The sequence below is a fragment of the Prionailurus bengalensis genome, chromosome X (genome assembly GCF_016509475.1).
Source record: "Prionailurus bengalensis isolate Pbe53 chromosome X, Fcat_Pben_1.1_paternal_pri, whole genome shotgun sequence".
Taxonomy (NCBI): domain Eukaryota; kingdom Metazoa; phylum Chordata; class Mammalia; order Carnivora; family Felidae; genus Prionailurus; species Prionailurus bengalensis.
The window spans coordinates 68,030,889-68,048,916 of record NC_057361.1 but is presented as its reverse complement, the minus strand read 5'-3'; the positions used below and the strand labels follow the sequence as shown (position 1 = coordinate 68,048,916).

Sequence of the window (18,028 nt, the reverse complement as noted above, 5' to 3'; positions counted from 1 at the left end):
CTCATCAAGATAAGTGTAGCCTTAACCTTAACCTTCACCTATTACTCCCATTCCCCCACCCATTTAACTTTTGGTAAACCATCTGATTGTTTTCTATTTTTAAGAGTCTGTATCTTCATTTGCCTCCCCTTCCCCCAACCTTTGTTCATTTGTTTACCTTCTTAAATTCCACATATGAGTGAAATCATGTTACTAGTCTTTCTCTGACTGACTTTATTCACTTGGCATTATATTGTCTAGCTCCATCCATGATGTTGCAAATGGCAAGATTTCATTCATTTATATGAATGGATTATACACACACACACACACACACGCACGCACACACACACCACATCTTATTTATTCATGCATCTATCAATATACACTTGGGATGTTTCCATAATTTAGCTATTGTAAATAAAGCTGCTAAAAATATAAGGGTACATATACCTTTTTGAGTTAGTGTTTTCGTATTCTTTGGGTTTTCATATTCTTTGAGGAACTTCCATACTGACTTGCACAGTGGCTACACCACTTTGAAACCCCATCAAAACTATACAAGTGTTCCATTTTCTCCACATCCTCTCCAACACTTTTTTCTTGTATTTTGATTTTAGCAATTCTGACAGGTATGAAGTGATATTTCACTGTGGTTTTGATTTGCACTTCCCAGATGATAAATGATGTTGAGTTTCTTTTCGTGTGTCTGTTGGCCATCTAATGTTTTCTTTGCAGAAATACAGGTTCACTTCTTTTGCCCATTATTAATTGGATTTTTTTTGATGTTGAGTTGTATAAGTTCTTTTTATATTTTGGGTACTAACCTTTTATCATATATGTCTTTTGCGAATATCTTCTCCCAATCCAATAGGTTGTCTTCTAGTTTTATTGGGGGTTTTATGGTTTTATGTCACACATGTGTATGGTGAAACAAAGTGTTCCACTTTCATTCATTTGCATGTTGCTGTCCAGTTTTCCCAACACCATTTGTTGAAGAGACTGTCTTTTGCCCCCCTCACATTATTGCCTCATTTGTCAAAATTAATTGATAATACAACTGTAGGTTTATTTCTGGGTTTCTTTTCTGTTTCATTGATCTATGTGTCTTTTTTTGTACCAGGACCATACTATTTTTATTATTTCAGCTTTGAAATATTACTTGAAAACTGGAATTGTGATGCTTCCAGCTTTTCTCTTTCTTTCTTCCTTCCTTCCTTCCTTCCTTTCTTTCTTCTTTCTCTCTTTTTTATTTATTGTCAAATTAGCTAACATACAGAGTAGTCTTGGCTTTAGGAGTAGATCCCATGATTCTTCACTTACATACAACACCAAGTGCTCATCCCAACAAGTGACCTCCTCATTGCTTATCACCCATTATCCCTCCCTCCTCAACCCTTACCCCCATCAACTCTCAGATTGTTCACTGTATTTTAGAGTATCTTATGGTTTGCCTCGCTCTGTGTTTGTACCTTATTTTTCCTTCCCTTTCCCTATTGTCATCTGTTAAGTTTCTCAATTTCCACATATGAGTGAAATCATATATCTGTCTTTCTCTGACTGACTTATTTTGCTTAGCATAATACGTTCCAGTTCTATCCACGTTTTTGCAAATGACATGATTTCATTCATTTTCATCACTGAGTATTCCATTGTGTATATGTACCACATCTTCTTTCTCCATTTATCATTTGATGGACATTTGGGTTCTTTCCATAATTTGGTTATTGTTGATAATGTTGCTATAAACATTGGGGTTCCTGTGCCCCTTCAAATCAGAAACACTGTATTCTTTGGAAAAATCCCTAGTAGTTCAATTGCTGGGTCATAAGGTAATTCTATTTTTAATTTTTTGATGAATAACCACACTATTTTCTACAGTGTCTGTACCAGTTTGCATTCCCACCAATAGTGCAAGAGAGTTCCCCTTTCTCCAAATCCTCACCAATATCTATTGTTTTGTAAGTTGTTAATTTTAGCCACTCTGACCGGTGTGAGGTGGTATCTCAATGTGGCTTCATTTGTCTTTCCGTGATGATGAATGTTGTTGAGCATCTTTTCATGTGTCTGTTTGTCATCTGGATGTCTTCTTTGGAGAAGTGTCTATTCATGTCTTCTGCCCATTTCTTCACCGTATTATTTGTTTTTTTTGTGTGTTGAGTTTGGTAAGTTTTTTAATAGATTTTAGATACTAACCCTTTAACTGATATGTCATTTGAAAATATCTTCTCCCATTCCGTCAGTTGCCTTTTAGTTTTGTTCATCATTTCCTTTGCTGTGCAGAAGCTTTTTATCTTGATGAGGTCCCAATAGTTCACTTTTGCTTTCAATTCCCTTGCCTTTGGAGATGTGTTGAGTAAGAAATTGCTGAAGCTGAGGTCAGAGAGGTTGTTGTCTGTAAGATTTTGATAGTTTCCTATCTCACATTTAGGCCTTTTTATCCATGTTGAATTTATTTTTGTGTATACTATAAGAAAGTGGTCCAGTGTCATTATTCTGCATGCTGCCATCCAGGTCTCCCAGCACTATTTTTTAAAGAGACTGTCTTTTAGACTATTAAAAACTGAGAACAAACTGAGGGTTGATGGGGGGTGGGAGGGAAGGGAGGGTGGGTGATGGGTATTGAGGAGGGCACCTTTTGGGATGAGCACTGGGTGTTGTATGGAAACCAATTTGTCAATAAATTTCATATATAAAAAAAATAAAAATAAAAATAAAAATAAAAATAAAAATAAAATGAGTACTTTGACACCTGAAAAAAAAAGAGACTGTCTTTTTTTTTTTCATTGGATATATTTTCCTGCTTGATCAAAGATTAGTTGGCCATATATTTGTGGGTCCATTTCTGGGTTTTCTATTCTATTCTATTCCATTGGTCTATGTGTCTGGTTTTGTGACAATGCCATCAAACTGTCTTGATGACTACAGCTTTGCAATACAGGCTAAAGTTTGGGATTGTGATGCCTCCAGCTTTGGTTTTCTTTTTCAACATTACTTTGTTCTTTCAGGATCTTTTGTGGCTCCACACAAATTTTAGGAATCTTTGTTCTAGCTCTGTGAAAAATGCTAATGCTATTTTGTTTGGCATTGAATTGAATGTGTAGATCGCTTTGGGTAGTATAAAAATTTTTAAAATTTTTGTTCTTCTGATCCATGAACATGGAAAGTTTTTCCCTTTCTTTGTGTCTTCAAGTTCTTTCATGAGATTTCTATAGTTTTTCATCATACAAATCTTTTCCCTCTTTGGTTAAGTTTATTCCTAGGTATTTTATGGTTTTCAGTGCAATTGTAAATGGGATTCATTCCATGATTTCTGTTTCTGCTGCTTCGTTATTGGTGTGGAAAATATTTTAGAAATTATAAATTAATAAAATTGATTCATAATTATAGTATTTAAAGATATCATTGAAGTACTGAACTGTTATATCATTTGGTTTATTAGTTGATTAAGCAGAGTTTCCACATTTTAGAGGACTTTCCATTGTAATTACCCACTACATTTAAAAAGGTAATTGCTTTATCTTTTTCCCTGATTTACTTCAAAACTATGGTTTGCTGAGGGAAGACTTTCATATTGGTTGACTTATAACCTTCACAAATCTGACATTCTATAAAAGTAATAAAAACACTGGCAAAAAAGTGAAAAATCAACTTTTTTTGGAACTCTGATAATTAACCAAAGCTTACAACAATCTGAGGATCACTAATTCAAGAAAAAATTATTGAATCTCAGTGTGAACAGCAGGATTGATCATGGCATTGTAAAATTGACTTTTTTCTTTTCCTCACCTCTTCTGTAGCCTAGAAAATCAGCACCATGACAACCATGGTAATTAGGAACAAAATAAACCAGTCACTAGAAAGGAAAAAGTAAGTTTGGATCTCAACAAAAAGCCCCAACCAAATATTACTGTCATTATATGATCTGTCTTCCAACCTTCTTAAAGAACTTCATTTACATGGTGGTGTTTTTAGCTGATCTAATTTGGACCTCATTTTAGAGGAAAAGCCTTATCTTCAGGACATTTGTTGAAAACAACTGGTGGTGGTTATTTTACATCACAGCTTCCCAAGGTTGTAATATCAGACAAAGGAAACAAGAAATATGCCCAAAATATTAAAATAAAGAGCTGAAAACAGGTTGTCCCATAATAGGTTTTTAAAAACTCTGACATATTCTTGAGGTACTATAAGACTACAAACATGCTCAGAAAATATCATAGAATGCTCCAATCTATAACTTTTGGTTGAAATTTTCACCTTGAGTAAAGAGGAAGTGAAGTAGAAGGAGGGGTGAGGAGTGGTAAATTTTCTGATTAAAAGAGTTGTGCCCCAATGCATACACAGAGCCCCTTGGCAAAGAGGAAAATATGTTAACTCAAGTAATGACAGGAATAAAATGGGAAATTAATATCAAGTCAGTATAACCCTGACATTAAAACCAGACAAGGACACCAAGTAAAGAAAACTATAGATCAAATTCTATTATAAATAGAAATGTAAAAACGTTCAGCAAAATACTAGCAAACAGAATACAACAACATATGAGTTATATATAATGAACATGGGGAATTATCCCAGGAATTCAAAGTTGGTTTAACATCTAAAATTTAATTAATATAGTGTGCTATATCAGTGGAATAAAAAATCACACGGTCATATCACTAGATATAGAAAAATATTTTGATATGCTTTTTATGAAAAGGACACTCAATGAACTAGTAATAGATGGGAACTTCCATATCCTGTTCAAGAGCCTTTATGGAAAATTCACAGGTAGCATTCTACTTAATGGCAAAAGAATGCGTGCCTTGCCCGAAGATGAGGAATAAAACAAGAATATATGCTTCCACAACTTCTTTTCAACCCTGTATTTGAGATTTTAACCAGTGCAGTTAGACAAGAAATAAAACCAAGTCATTTATATATTCCAAAATTCAATGTTACTAATATTGAATATGTCTGCTACCAAAGTCTTCATGTTAAACCTTGGTTTATGTAGAAAGTGTCATGTAATATGTGGGAGAAATACCTTGAGCTAACACTTTCAGATTATGAATCATCTTTACAATGCAATTCTTCAGTAATTGTTTACAAGAACATTTATGTATAAATTAATGCCTGGTTCAAAATAACTCATTCAACTATTAAACTCATATACTTGAGTATTTAGGTTAATTGCTTTCTCTGCTACTTGGACCCAAAAAATACCTTTGAAGAATTATACTTTTCTTATAGCACAAGTGTCTGTAAATAAAGATATCCTTTCCTAGCTGAAGGCAATACTGATTCTTATTTCATATGAAAGTAAAATATCACTTCACTTTTGGTGAAGGAGCATAAGGCAATCTAACACTCCACAAGTGACCCCCTTGCCAGGTGGGATTTGTGTGACATTCCTCACGCATTCCTGACTGCCCAAGAACAAAGGAAAGGGAAAAACAAATGGTTAACTGATAGAAATCATTGTCATACAGAACAGGAGCCTCCCATTGGTTTCCAACTGTTTTAATGACTTAAAAGAAAAAAAAAAGCAATCTCTAGAAACCTATAGACTCAGTTTCCTGGAGCCCTTTGGGGAACAAAGACAAGAAGAAAATGTAGATAAAACTACATTTCTTTAAAACATGTAGCCCATTGACAAATACTTGAGGCAAATACAGAGTATAACATGCCTATTGTCTTCATGTTAATGTTTTGCTAGAGGGAAAAACAACCTTAGCTTGACAATAACTAAGCCTCCAGTATCTTATGAGTCTTGTTTAGCTTTTTGAAAGTCTTTTTGGAAACCTCTTTTTGCCCTTACCTCCCCCACTTACATAGTATATAATTAGTCATTCTTCACAACTCCATTGCGGCACTTTCTGCCCATAATTCTTGTCCCCATGCCTTAACAAAATAACATTTTTGCATAAAAGTTATCTCAAGAATTCTTTCCTTGCTGTCAGCTCTGGACTCCCCCCACCACCACTCTAAAACCACATCAACTTTAACTTTAAAAGTGAAAGATATTCGGGGTGGGGGGGTAGAGGTAAAATGGCAGAAGAGTAAGGTGACCTTAAGCTTGTATCCTCCCTTAAACCACAGCTAGATAAATATAAAATTATTCTGAACATCCAAAAATCAAATGGAAGTCTTAGAGAACAAAGCTGCACATGTACAAACCAGAAATGTGACCATGGAAGGTAGGAACTGCCTAGAGTTTGTGGGCGAAAAGAGCCACAGACATTCACAAGGAGAGGGAGCCCTGACTATGGTGAGAGTAGTGAGAGAGAAGAAGGAGAGAGAGAAAAAGGAAGAGAATAATAATTTAAAAAAAGAGTGAAAACATGCACAGATGACTACACAAGAAAACTACTCCCCAAAACTTTTGACAAGGAAAAAGGAAGGGTTACAATATTGCTAGTTTTTTGTAAACAGCAGGACACAGACTCAAATGTTTCAGAGGTCTGTGATGTTAATAGTTTCATGCCTGAAGAGCTGGGCAGTGCTCTGGTGGGAGAGCAGAGATGAGCCCCAGAAGCAGGCAACCTAAAGATCCCCAAGGCCATAGAAGAGAAGTGGTTCCCCTGCTTGGAGTATATTGTAAAAGTGATATAGCCTCTCTGTGGGCAAAGGACCCTGCAGGCACCATGGGACAAAGTATAGGAACAAAGACACTGGCAAAGGTCTACAAAGCCTGGTGTTGGCTCTGTGTTGTGATTTATCATAAACTCCAAACCACTGCTCAGTTGCCTGACTTACTTTTGAGACAAGCCAGCACCAGCGACAGCTTGGAGTGCATTTAGGAGAGGTGATATGGCCTCTCTGCCAGGCAAAGGATCCTGCAGTGCCATGGAGCTGTCTTGCTCACCAATATAAGAACAGAGATACTGGCTGAGGGCAGCAATCCAGCTGTGTGTTGCAATTTACCATAAACTCTGACAGTCTGTGCAGTTGTTTGGCTGCCTGTGATAAGCTGGCACCAGCCACAATGTAAGAAAATCCTCCTGAGAGACTAAGAGAAAAATTACCAGGTGTACTCACAACTGCAAAGACCTCCCCCCCAACCCCCCCACCCCCTGTTCCTGAAACCAGCCAGGGCGTGCCCAGTTGTAGTCTGACATAAAGGCAGGAACCAATCAAGTTCTGCTAAATGGTTTGAAATAAAGGCGGGAACCAATCAAGTTCTGCTGAGTGTTCAAATTTAAATGTTAACCAACAACAGCTCTGTAACTTCTAAAAAATATCCCTAACTTGTTTGTGCTTGTCTATAAAAGAAGCTGTAAGATCCTTGCTCGGGGCCTCTTAGCGTCACCGGCAACGAGTGCGCGCGCGGAGGACCGGGTTCGAACCTGCAATAAACGACCCTTGCCGCTTGGCTTTGATTCTGTACTCTGGTGGTTTGTTTTCGGGTGGGGTCTCTCGAATCGGGGCATATCATCTGGGGGCTCGTCCGGGATCCCCTCAAACCCACCAGACCCCAAGTCAACGGGTCGTCCCTGAGACCAATCGGTGAGTGAGCCGGCTCTGTCCATTTCTGTTTGTCTGTTCGTTTCTGGCTCTGTCCGTTTCTGTTTGTCTGTTCGTTTCTGGCTTTGTCCATTTCTGTTTGTTCGTTTATGGCTCTGTCCATTTCTGTTTGCTCGTTTCTGGCTCCGTCCGTTTCTGTTTGTTCGTTTCTGGCTCTCCCGTGCGGGATCTGTATCGGTGACTGACACGGCCCTGGCGGACATGCTATAGGGCAGTCGGTTGGGTCCAGTAGGAGACGTCCACTGGCACCCGTCTGGGGCACCTTTTTGGGCCCATCGGAATTTTTCTGTTCGGGTGGCAAACACCTGAAACGCGCTAGCAATCTAAGTGTTGTGTTCTCTATTCTATAATTTTTAAGTGTTAAACTTCTCTTTCACAGGAGACCTGGCCTGGCCCAGCCAGAAATCCTCATAACTTTACTGTTTCTCCTTTTAATCCTTTCCTCCACCTCCAGGATACAGATGGGTCAATCTCAAAGCACTCCTCTTTCTCTCCTCGTTGCTAACTTCAGGGATGTTAAAACCAGAGGACAGAATTTGAGTTTAGACATCTGGCGAGGAAAATTAATAACCCTCTGCTGCTTTGAATGGCCAACCTTCGGCATTGGATGGCTAACCGAAGGAACTTTCTGCCTCCCTATAATTGCTAAGGTGAAATCAAAGATTTTTCTACCAGGTCACAAGGGACACCCTGATCAAATTCCCTACATTCTTGTATGGCAGAGTTCAGTGGAAAATCCACCCCCTTGGTTGGCCCCCTTCCTATCCTCGGGAACATGTAAGGTCCTTGCCATGCAGCCTACAGGTCCCCCAAAATCAAGGACGCCAGCTGCGCCCTTGTATCCCATATTGCCCAATAGTCAGGGCCTACTATCCCTAGACCCTCCACCCTATCATCCCCCTCCCCTCGCACCCCAGGCCCTGCCCACAGCAGCCGCCCCACCAGTCGCCCCACTAGTTGCCCCCCTAGGGGAACCGGGAGGACGGGAAGCGGCAGCTGCGCCGGAACCAGGAGGACGGGAGGCAGCAGCCAGGCCGAGCCCCATTGAAAATGAAACCAACCCCGGGGGGCCAGCCAGCCAAATCCACAGGCTCACCCAGTGTGAGCCAAACCCTCGTCTCCCCGACTCCACTGTGGCCCTACCCCTGCAGGAAATAGGACCCCCGATGAAACAGGCAACCCCCGACTCCAGTATTGGCCCTTTTCCACTAATGACCTTTACAACTGGAAAGCGCAGAATGCTCGATTCTCTGATAACCCTAAAGATCTAATATCTCTTTTAGACAGTGTCATGTTCACCCACCAGCCCACCTGGGATGACTGTCAGCAGCTCCTCTGCATCCTGTTCACCACAGAGGAGCGAGAGAGGATCCAATTAGAAGCAAGAAAGCTGGTTCCCGGAGACGACGGTTGGCCGACATCTAACCCTGACCTCATTAATGCAGCTTTCCCCCTAACCAGACCTCCACAGGACGAATGGGACTACAACATGGCAGAAGGTAGGGGAAGGCTACTCATTTATCGCCAGACTCTGATGGCAGGTCTCCGGGCTGCAGCTCGCAAGCCCACCAATTTGGCTAAGGTATATTCGGTCGTACAGGGAAAGGCAGAGAGTCCAGCTGCTTACTTAGAGAGATTAATGGAAGCCTTTAGGCAGTTTACTCCCATGGATCCAGAAGTCCCTGAAAACCAGGCTGCTGTCGTTATGTCCTTTGTAAATCAAGCAGCTCCTGACATTAAAAAAAAACTCCAAAGGCTAGAGGATTTAGAAGGTAAACAGATCCAGGATCTGCTCGGTATAGCACAACGGGTCTACAACAACAGGGACGCCCCAGAAGAGAGACAGATCAAAGCCACAGAGAAAATGACTAAAGTCCTGGCCGCTATAGTCCAGAAAGAACAGCCATCCCCAGAAGGCATTCAAACAATACGCCTTCCCAGGTGGCACTTAGATAAAGTTCAATGCGCCTATTGTAAAGAAAAAGGCCATTGGATACGAGAATACCCCAAGAAGAAACAACCCCGCCCCAGCCAAGGGCAGTGGCAGCCTAAAATAGCCCCCATACTGTTTACCCAAAATACAGAATAGGGAGGACGGGGTTCGGACCCCCTCCCCGAACTTAGGGTAACATTGCAAGTAGAGGGGGCCCTGGTCCAGTTCCTAGTTGATACCGGGGCACAGCACTCAGCTCTGGTCAAGCCCCATGGAAAAGTATCTGAAAAATCATCCTGGGTACAAGGGGCCACCGGAATAAAGAAATACCCCTGGGCAACTCAGAGGACTGTGGACTTAGGAACTGGGAAGGTAACCCACTCCTTCCTGGTCATTCCCGACAGCCCCTGCCCCCTGTTGGGGAGGGATTTGCTTACCAAAATGGGGGCCCAAATTCATTTCCAACCGGGAGGGGGGCCCACAGTGACTGACTTCCACAACCAACCCATATCTGTACTCACTGTGAAACTAGAAGATGAATATAGGCTCCATCAGGAACCCACTCCTCTGGATCAGGACATCAAGCCCTGGCTTCAACGCTTCCCAGACGCGTGGGCAGAAACAGGTGGTATGGGGTTAGCAAAACATCGCCTAGCCCTATTTATAGAGGTCAAGCCCGGGAGGGACCCCATCCGCGTGTGCCAATACCCTATGCCCACGGAAGCCAAAAATGGCATCACACCGCACATCCGCTGCTTCCTTGACTTCGGGGTCCTACGCACCTGCCACTCAGCATGGAATACCCCCCCTGCTGCCCGTGCGCAAGCCCAACAGCAGGGAATACAGACCAGTGCAGGACCTGAGAGAAGTCAATAAGCAGGTGATGGACATACATCCAACCGTTCCTAACCCCTATACTCTCCTGAGCACCCTCAGCCCAGAAAAACAATGGTATACTGTTCTGGATCTAAAAGATGCTTTTTTCAGCCTACCACTAGCGCCTAAAAGTCAAGAGCTATTTGCATTCGAGTGGACAGATCCAGACAGGGCCATAAATGGCCAGCTCACTTGGACCAGACTGCCACAAGGATTCAAGAACTCTCCGACCCTGTTCGACGAGGCTCTACACGAAGATTTCGGTGAGTACAGACAACAACACCCTAATATAACTCTCCTACAGTATGTTGATGATTTCTTAATAGCTGCTGAGACACCCGAAACCTGCATCCAGGGAACCGAAGGTCTCCTGTGAACTCTGGGAACCTTAGGCTACCACGCCTCAGCAAAGAAGGCTCAGATCTGCAAGTCAGAGGTAACTTACCTGGGTTACTTACTGAGAGGGGGGCAATGCTGGCTAATGGATGCCCGGAAAGAGACTGTCCTTCGTATTCCCAGACCGCAGACACCACGACAGGTGAGGGAATTCCTAGGGTCGGCTGGGTTCTGCAGACTATGGATACCAGGGTTTGCTGAATTAGCAAAACCTTTATACCAGGCAACAAAAGATCAACAGCCCTTTAGTTGGACGGAAGAAGCTGAACAGGCCTTCCAACAAATCAAAACTGCTCTGCTATCAGCACCTGCCCTGGGACTCCCCGATGTCTCCAAACCCTTCCACCTATATGTAGATGAAAACCGAGGCATAGCTAAGGCAGTGCTAACTCAGCATTTAGGCCCTTGGTGCAGGCCAGTAGCCTATCTTTCTAAAAAGCTAGATCCAGTGGCCGCCGGATGGCCACCCTGTCTCCGGATGATTGCAGCCACTGCCCTAATGGTAAAGGACGCTGATAAGCTGACCATGGGCCAAGAATTACAAGTCACCGCCCCGCATGCCATCGAGGTCATCCTCAAGCAGCCACCTGACCCATGGCTGAGCAATGCCCGACTCACTCATTACCAGGGACTGCTGTTGAATCCCCTCAGGGTCATCTTCACCCCCCCAACGGCCCTGAACCCAGCATCACTGCTGCCAGACCCAAACATGGGAACCCCACTTCATGACTGCGCTGACATACTGGCTCAAGTTTATGGGGTCCGGGAGGACTAGCAGGATCAGCCATTATCGGACGCAGATGCCATCTGGTTTACCGACGGAAGCAGCTTCGTTCACCAAGGACAAAGGTATGCGGGGGCGGCCGTGACTTCAGAGACCGAGGTAGTGTGGGCAGAAGCTCTATCCCCCAGAACCTTGGCCCAGAAGGCTGAACTAATAGCCTTAACCCAGGCCCTAAAGTTAAGAAGAGACCGCAAGCTAACCATGTACACTGATAGCCGATATGCCTTCGCCACCGCTCATATACATGGGGCGATATACAGAGAATGGGGGCTCCTCACAGCTGAAGGGAAAGACATCAGAAATAAAGAAGAGATTCTAGCCCTGCTAGCAGCCTTATGGGAACCCAAAAAGCTAGCGATTGTGCATTGCCCAGGACACCAGAAGACAACCGACCCAATTTCCTGGGGCAACAATTTGGCCGATCAGACTGCAAAAAACATAGCTCGGCCCCCAGGGCAATTGCTGACCCTACAGTTGCCAGACCCTGGACCCCGGGAATTGCCCCCCAGCCCTGAGTATTCAGAAAGCGACATTCAATGGATGAGTAAACTTCCTATGACCCGAATCAAAGATGGCTGGTGGAGAGACTCTAAAAGCAGCATTATACTCCCAGATAAACTAGGATGGCAAGTTCTAGAGTGGATCCATCGCAGCACCCACTTAGGTTCCCGGCGAATGTTGGACTTACTGAGACAGACTGGACTAAAGATCAGAAATGTCTCTGTAAGGTCGATCAAGTAGTCACTAAATGTACAGTGTGCCAACTCAACAATGCGAGTAGCAATCCTCAGACAACAGGGGTAAGACAAAGAGGGAGCAGATCGGGGACCTACTGGGAAGTAGATTTCACTGAGGTAAAACCAGGAAAATATGGATATAAGTATTTGCTAGTTTTTGTAGATACCTTTTCAGGATAGACTGAAGCCTTTCCAACCAAGAATGAAATGGCGCAGATTGTAGCCAAAAAGATCCTAGAAGAAATCCTGCCCAGGTATGGTTTTCCAGTAATGATAGGGTCAGACAATGGACCTGCATTCGACTCTAAGGTAAGTCAGAGACTGGCTTCCATACTTGGGGCTGATTGGAAATTACATTGTGCATACCGACCCCAAAGCTCAGGACAGGTAGAGAGAATGAACAGAACCTTAAAGGAGACCCTAAACAAATTGACCATGGAGACTGGCACTAATTGGGTGGTCCTTCTCCCCTACACTCTGTTCAGGGTGCGTAATTCCCCATACAAACTGGGACTCACACCCTATGAAATAATACATGGTAGACCACCCCCCATCATCCCCAACCTAAAAGATAACCTTGTCAAAGCTGAGAACGATAATAGTCTTGAATTCTTGTTCTCCCTACAAGACTTACAGAGGGTCCATGAAGATATATGGCCCAAATTAAAGGAACTCTATGAGACTGGACCCCCCTCCTATTCCACATCAATTCCAGCCAGGGGATTGGGTCCTTGTCAAATGTCATTGGCAGGGAACTCTGGAGCCCAGGTGGAAAGGACCCTTCCAGGTCATCCTGACAATGCCTACTGCCATCAAAGTAGACGGAATTGCCACCTGGATCCATTTCGCCCACGCCAAACCAGTGGACCCGTTCTCAGACCTCATCGGACCTTCAAAGACAACCTGGACTGTTGATCGGACTAAGGACAATCCTTTAAAATTGACCCTATGCCCCCAATGGACTGAGCCGTAACTATGGTACTTGCCCTTCTCTTGATTGTTCTGCAAATTCTGTCTGTAAATCCAAACCCCCACGACCCCTATAATTTGACATGGGAAATTACTAATTTAGAGACTCATGAAGAAGTCTACAACAAAACCCTAGGAACTGCCCCATTAAATACCTGGTGGCCAGATTTATATTTTAATTTAGAAAAAATTAGTCCATTAAAAGAAATGGAAGGAGGTAAATGGAGGCAACTGCAAAGGAGGGTATCAATAAGTAGAAATGGATTTTATGCATGTCCGGGATTTAGGACGGGGGCAATGAGGCACACATGTGGAGGGTTTGAAAACCTCTATTGCACAGCCTGGAGTTGTGTGACCTCAAATGATGGGGAATGGAAGTGGGAAGTAAAACCCCAATTTATTGAAATGTCCTATGTCCAACCATGTACCCGCACCAGGTATGATGAAAACTGTAACCTTATTCATGTGAGATTTACAGAGGAGGGGAAAAAGGATAGGCGGTGGGTCTTAGGACTCACTTGGGGACTCTACTTATATCAATATCCCCTCTTTTGGACTGCCATTCAAATAAAATTAAGTCTCTCCTCTTGTACAACTGGTAGGGCCAAATCAGGTATTAGAAAAAAAAAAAGAAAGAAAAGAGACGAGTCTATCCCAGAAGGTATAGACTCCCTATGGAAATTGCTAACAGCAGCGTATGAGGCCTTAAACCGATTGGACCCTGAGGCAACAAGGGCCTGCTGGCTATGTTATGATATAAAATCCCCCTTCTACGAAGCCATAGGTCTAGCTGCCCCTTTTTCACAGTCAGAAGAGTCACCAGCAGCTTGCAAGTGGAATCGAAAGGGCCCCCGCCTCACACTGCAAGCGGTCACTGGCAATGGGACTTGTATAGGAAAGGTCCCCTCTAGCCATATCCAGCTCTGTGCCCAGACTAATTACTCTATGGGTGAATCTAAATGGATGATTCCAGCTCCTGACAGTTGGTGGATTTGTTCTAAGACAGGGCTCACCCCATGTGTTAGCAGGGATGTTTTTAATTTGTCACCTGAATATTGTATCATGATATTAATATTTCCAAGGGTTATTTACCACCGAGAAAATGTTGTATATGATCTGTGGACAGAAGGGACGGAAGCAAGAGAGTCAATAAGAACAAAACGGGAACCCTTTACGACCATAACCTTGGCCACCTTATTTGGCCTTGGTGCCATAGGGGCAGGAACAGGGATCTCATCACTAGCCATCCAGCACCGAGGGTTCGATAGCCTAAGGGCAGCCATTGATGAGGATATAGCCAGACTTGAGGACTCAATCTCGCACCTCGAAAAATCTCTGATCTCCCTTTCTGAAGTGGTCCTACAGAACCGAAGGGGACTAGATCTAGTCTTCCTCCAACAGGGAGGTTTATGTGCAGCCTTAAGAGAAGAATGTTTTTATGCTGACCACACTGGAGTAGTCCAAGAGTCCATGGCTAAAGTTAGAGAAGGCCTGGCCAAATGGAAGCATGAACGAGAACAACAACAAGGCTGGTTTGAGTCTTGGTTCAATCAGTCCCCATGGCTAGCCACCCTGCTTTCTGCTCTAGCTGGGCCCCTTATACTCCTCCTTCTCCTCCTCACCCTCGGGCCTTATATTATTAATAAACTAGTTGCCTTTATCAAAGACTGAGTTAACACGATCCAACTGATGGTCCTTAGGACCCAATACCAACCCGTCATTACCGAAACATTTGAGTCAGACACATAAGATCCAAGATTGGCTCTTAAGGCACCAAAGAGAGGGGGGAATGAGAGACTAAGAGAAAAATTACCAGGTGTACTCACAACTGCAAAGAAAAGACATCCTCCCCACCCCCGTTCCCGAAACCAGCCAGGGCGTGCCTGGTTGTAGTCTGACATAAAGGCGGGAACCAATCAAGTTCTGCTGAATGGTTTGAAATAAAGGCGGGAACCAACCAAGTTCTGCTGAGCGTTCAAATTTAAATGTTAACTAACAACAGCTCTGTGACCTCTAAAAAATATCCCTAACTTGTTTGTGCCTGTCTATAAAAGAAGCTGTAAGATCCTTACTCGGGGTCTCTTAGCGTCACCGGCAACGAGTGCGCAGAGGACCAGGTTCAAACCTGCAATAAATGACCCTTGCCGCTTGGCTTTGATTCTGGACTCTGGTGGTTTTTTTCGGGGGGTCTCTCGAATCGGGGCATATCACTCCCTTATAAGATCAGTACGGGTCCACCCCACAGATGTCTCTGAAGTGTGGGGTTTTAAAACACAGCCATGCCTGAGGTAAAATGCAGAAGTGCTAGCCATTTTGCAGGTGGACAGCTCAGATACAGAGAGGGTGAAGGCGGAGCTCTCACAGAAACCAGAGACACAGGCGACTTCACTGTCTGCACATCTATGAGGGTTTAATGAAGAAGAGTGGTGCACATTTCCAACTCCAGAGATGAAAGAACAGGGCAAAGCCATTTTCTCCCTGTGCCCACCAGCTTGATTCACATCAGTGAGCTAAACAGCAACAGCAAGTGGAGAATGGAGCTGCTACACCAAGCACCCCCCTGCAGGCACATCTACACTAGGGCAATTGCACCTGAGAATCAGAGCAGCAGGGTCCTCACCCAAAACAAGCACAAACCCCTTAACCAAACCAAGTCTACTAATCATAGAGTGCTGCAAAGCTTCATTCAGCTCTAGGGGAAAAAGAATCTAGTGTCTTTTTGTTTTGTTTTGTTTTTGTTATTTGTCTTTGTTTTATTTGTTTGTTTTTTGATACATAAAGAGAAATTATTAATGTTTTAATTTTATTTTTATATATTTGGAATTTATATATATATATATATACATATATATTAATTTTATTTTTTTTATTCTTTTCTTTTTTCTAACTTTTTTTCTGTCAAGCTTCTCATAACAAACAGGCCAAAACACACCTATGATCAACCTTCTTTTATGTATTTTATTTTATTTTTCTTCTATTTAAAAATTTTTATTTTGTTTTATTTTGCTTTTATTTTCTTTCCCCCAAAATGACAAGAAAGGAGAATTCATCACAAAAGAAAGAACAGGAAAAAATGATGGCTAAAATTTTAATAAATGCAGATATAAGTAAGATGTCTGAACTAGAATTTAAAACATTTATAAGGATATTAGCTGGACTTGAGAAAAGAATAGAAGACACTAGATTGTCCCTTACTGCAGAGATAAAGGAACTAATTTCAAGGGAGACTCTTTGAGTAGAAAAATTTTTTAAAAAGCAACAAGACTAGAAAAGACCAGAGAACAACACCAGAAACACAAACTCTACAAGTAATACAATGGCATTAAATTCATATCTTTCAATAATCGATGTAAATGTAAATGGCTAGATGTTCCAATGGACATAGGTATCAGAATGGATGAAAGAAACAAGAATCATCTATATGTTGCCTATAAGAGACTCATTTTAGACCTAAGGAAACATCCAGATTGAAAGTGAGGGGATGAAGAACCATCTACCATGCAAATGGATGTCAAAAGTACACTGTTAGACATACTTCTACAAGACAAAAGAGGTTTTTTTTTTAATTTTTAACATTTTGTTTATTTTTGAAAGACAGAAAGAGACAGAGCACGAGTAGGGGCAGGGCATAGAGAGAAGCACACAGAATCTGAAGCAGGCTCCAGGCTCTGAGCTGTCAGTACAGAGCCTGATGCAGGACCCAAACTCATGAACTGTGAGATCATGACCTGAGCTGAAGTCGGACACTTAACCGACAGAGCCACCCAGACAAAAGAAATTTTAAACGAAAGACTATAACAAGACATAAAGGAGGGCACTCTATCAGAAAGAAAAGGGCCAATCCAACAATAAGATCTAATAATTGTAAATATTTATGCCTCCAAATTGGAAGATCCCAAGTATATAATTCAATTTATAACAAACATAAGGAAATTCATTGATAAGAATACAATAATAAGAGAATTTAACACCCTGCTTATAGTGATAGACAGATCATCTAAGCAGAAAATCAACAGTGAAACAAAACCTTGGAATGACACACAGGACTGGATAGACTTAACATATATTCAGTACATTTTATCCTAACATGGCAGAATACACATTCTTTCTAATGTGCCTGAAACATTGTCCAGAATATTTTACATACTGGGTCACAGATCAGACCTCAACACGTATAAGAAGATTAAGATTATATTATGGTTATTTTTAGATCACGTGGATATGAAACATGAAGTCAACCATAAGAAAAAAAAATTGGGGAAGCCCTCAAATACATGGAGGTTAAAGAATATTTTGCTAAAGAATGAATAGGTTAGGGGCGTCTAGGTGGCTTAGTCAGTTAAGTGTCTGACTTCAGCTCAGTTCATGATCTCACAGTCTGGGAGTCTGAGCCCCACGTCGGGCTCTGTGCTGACAGCTCAGAGCCTGGAGATTGTTTTGGATTCTGTGTCTCCCTCTCTCTCTGCCCCTCCTCTGCTCACTCTCTGTCTCTTTCTCTCTCTCTCTCTCAAAAATAAATAAACATTAAAAAAATCTTTAAATAATGAATGGGTTAGCCAGGAAATTAAAGAAGAAATTAAAAAATATACATGGAAGCAAATGAAAATGAAAACATGAAAGTCCAAAAACTTTGGAATGCAAAAAAGGTCATCCTAAGAAGGAATTTTATTGAAATTCAGGCCTATCACAAGAAACAAAAAAGTTCCCAAATACACAACCTAAGTTACACGTTAAGGATCTAGAAAAGGATCAGCAAGTAAAGCCTAAAGCCAACAGAAGGGAAATAATACAGATTAGAGCAGAAATAATCACTATAGAAACAAACAAATAATAAGCCAGTAG

At 42.2% G+C, this 18,028-nt stretch overlaps 1 protein-coding gene across 1 annotated transcript; it reads left to right on the top strand.

The window, feature by feature from the left end:
- The first annotated feature begins 7,885 nt into the window (after positions 1-7,885).
- Positions 7,886-13,190, top strand: LOC122477089. Its single transcript, XM_043569991.1, is given in 5 exon segments — positions 7,886-8,560; positions 8,605-10,228; positions 10,230-12,201; positions 12,204-12,909; positions 12,911-13,190. Coding segments are annotated over 5 exon segments (5,190 nt in total). The 5' UTR covers positions 7,886-7,952.
- The last annotated feature ends 4,838 nt before the right edge of the window (positions 13,191-18,028 follow it).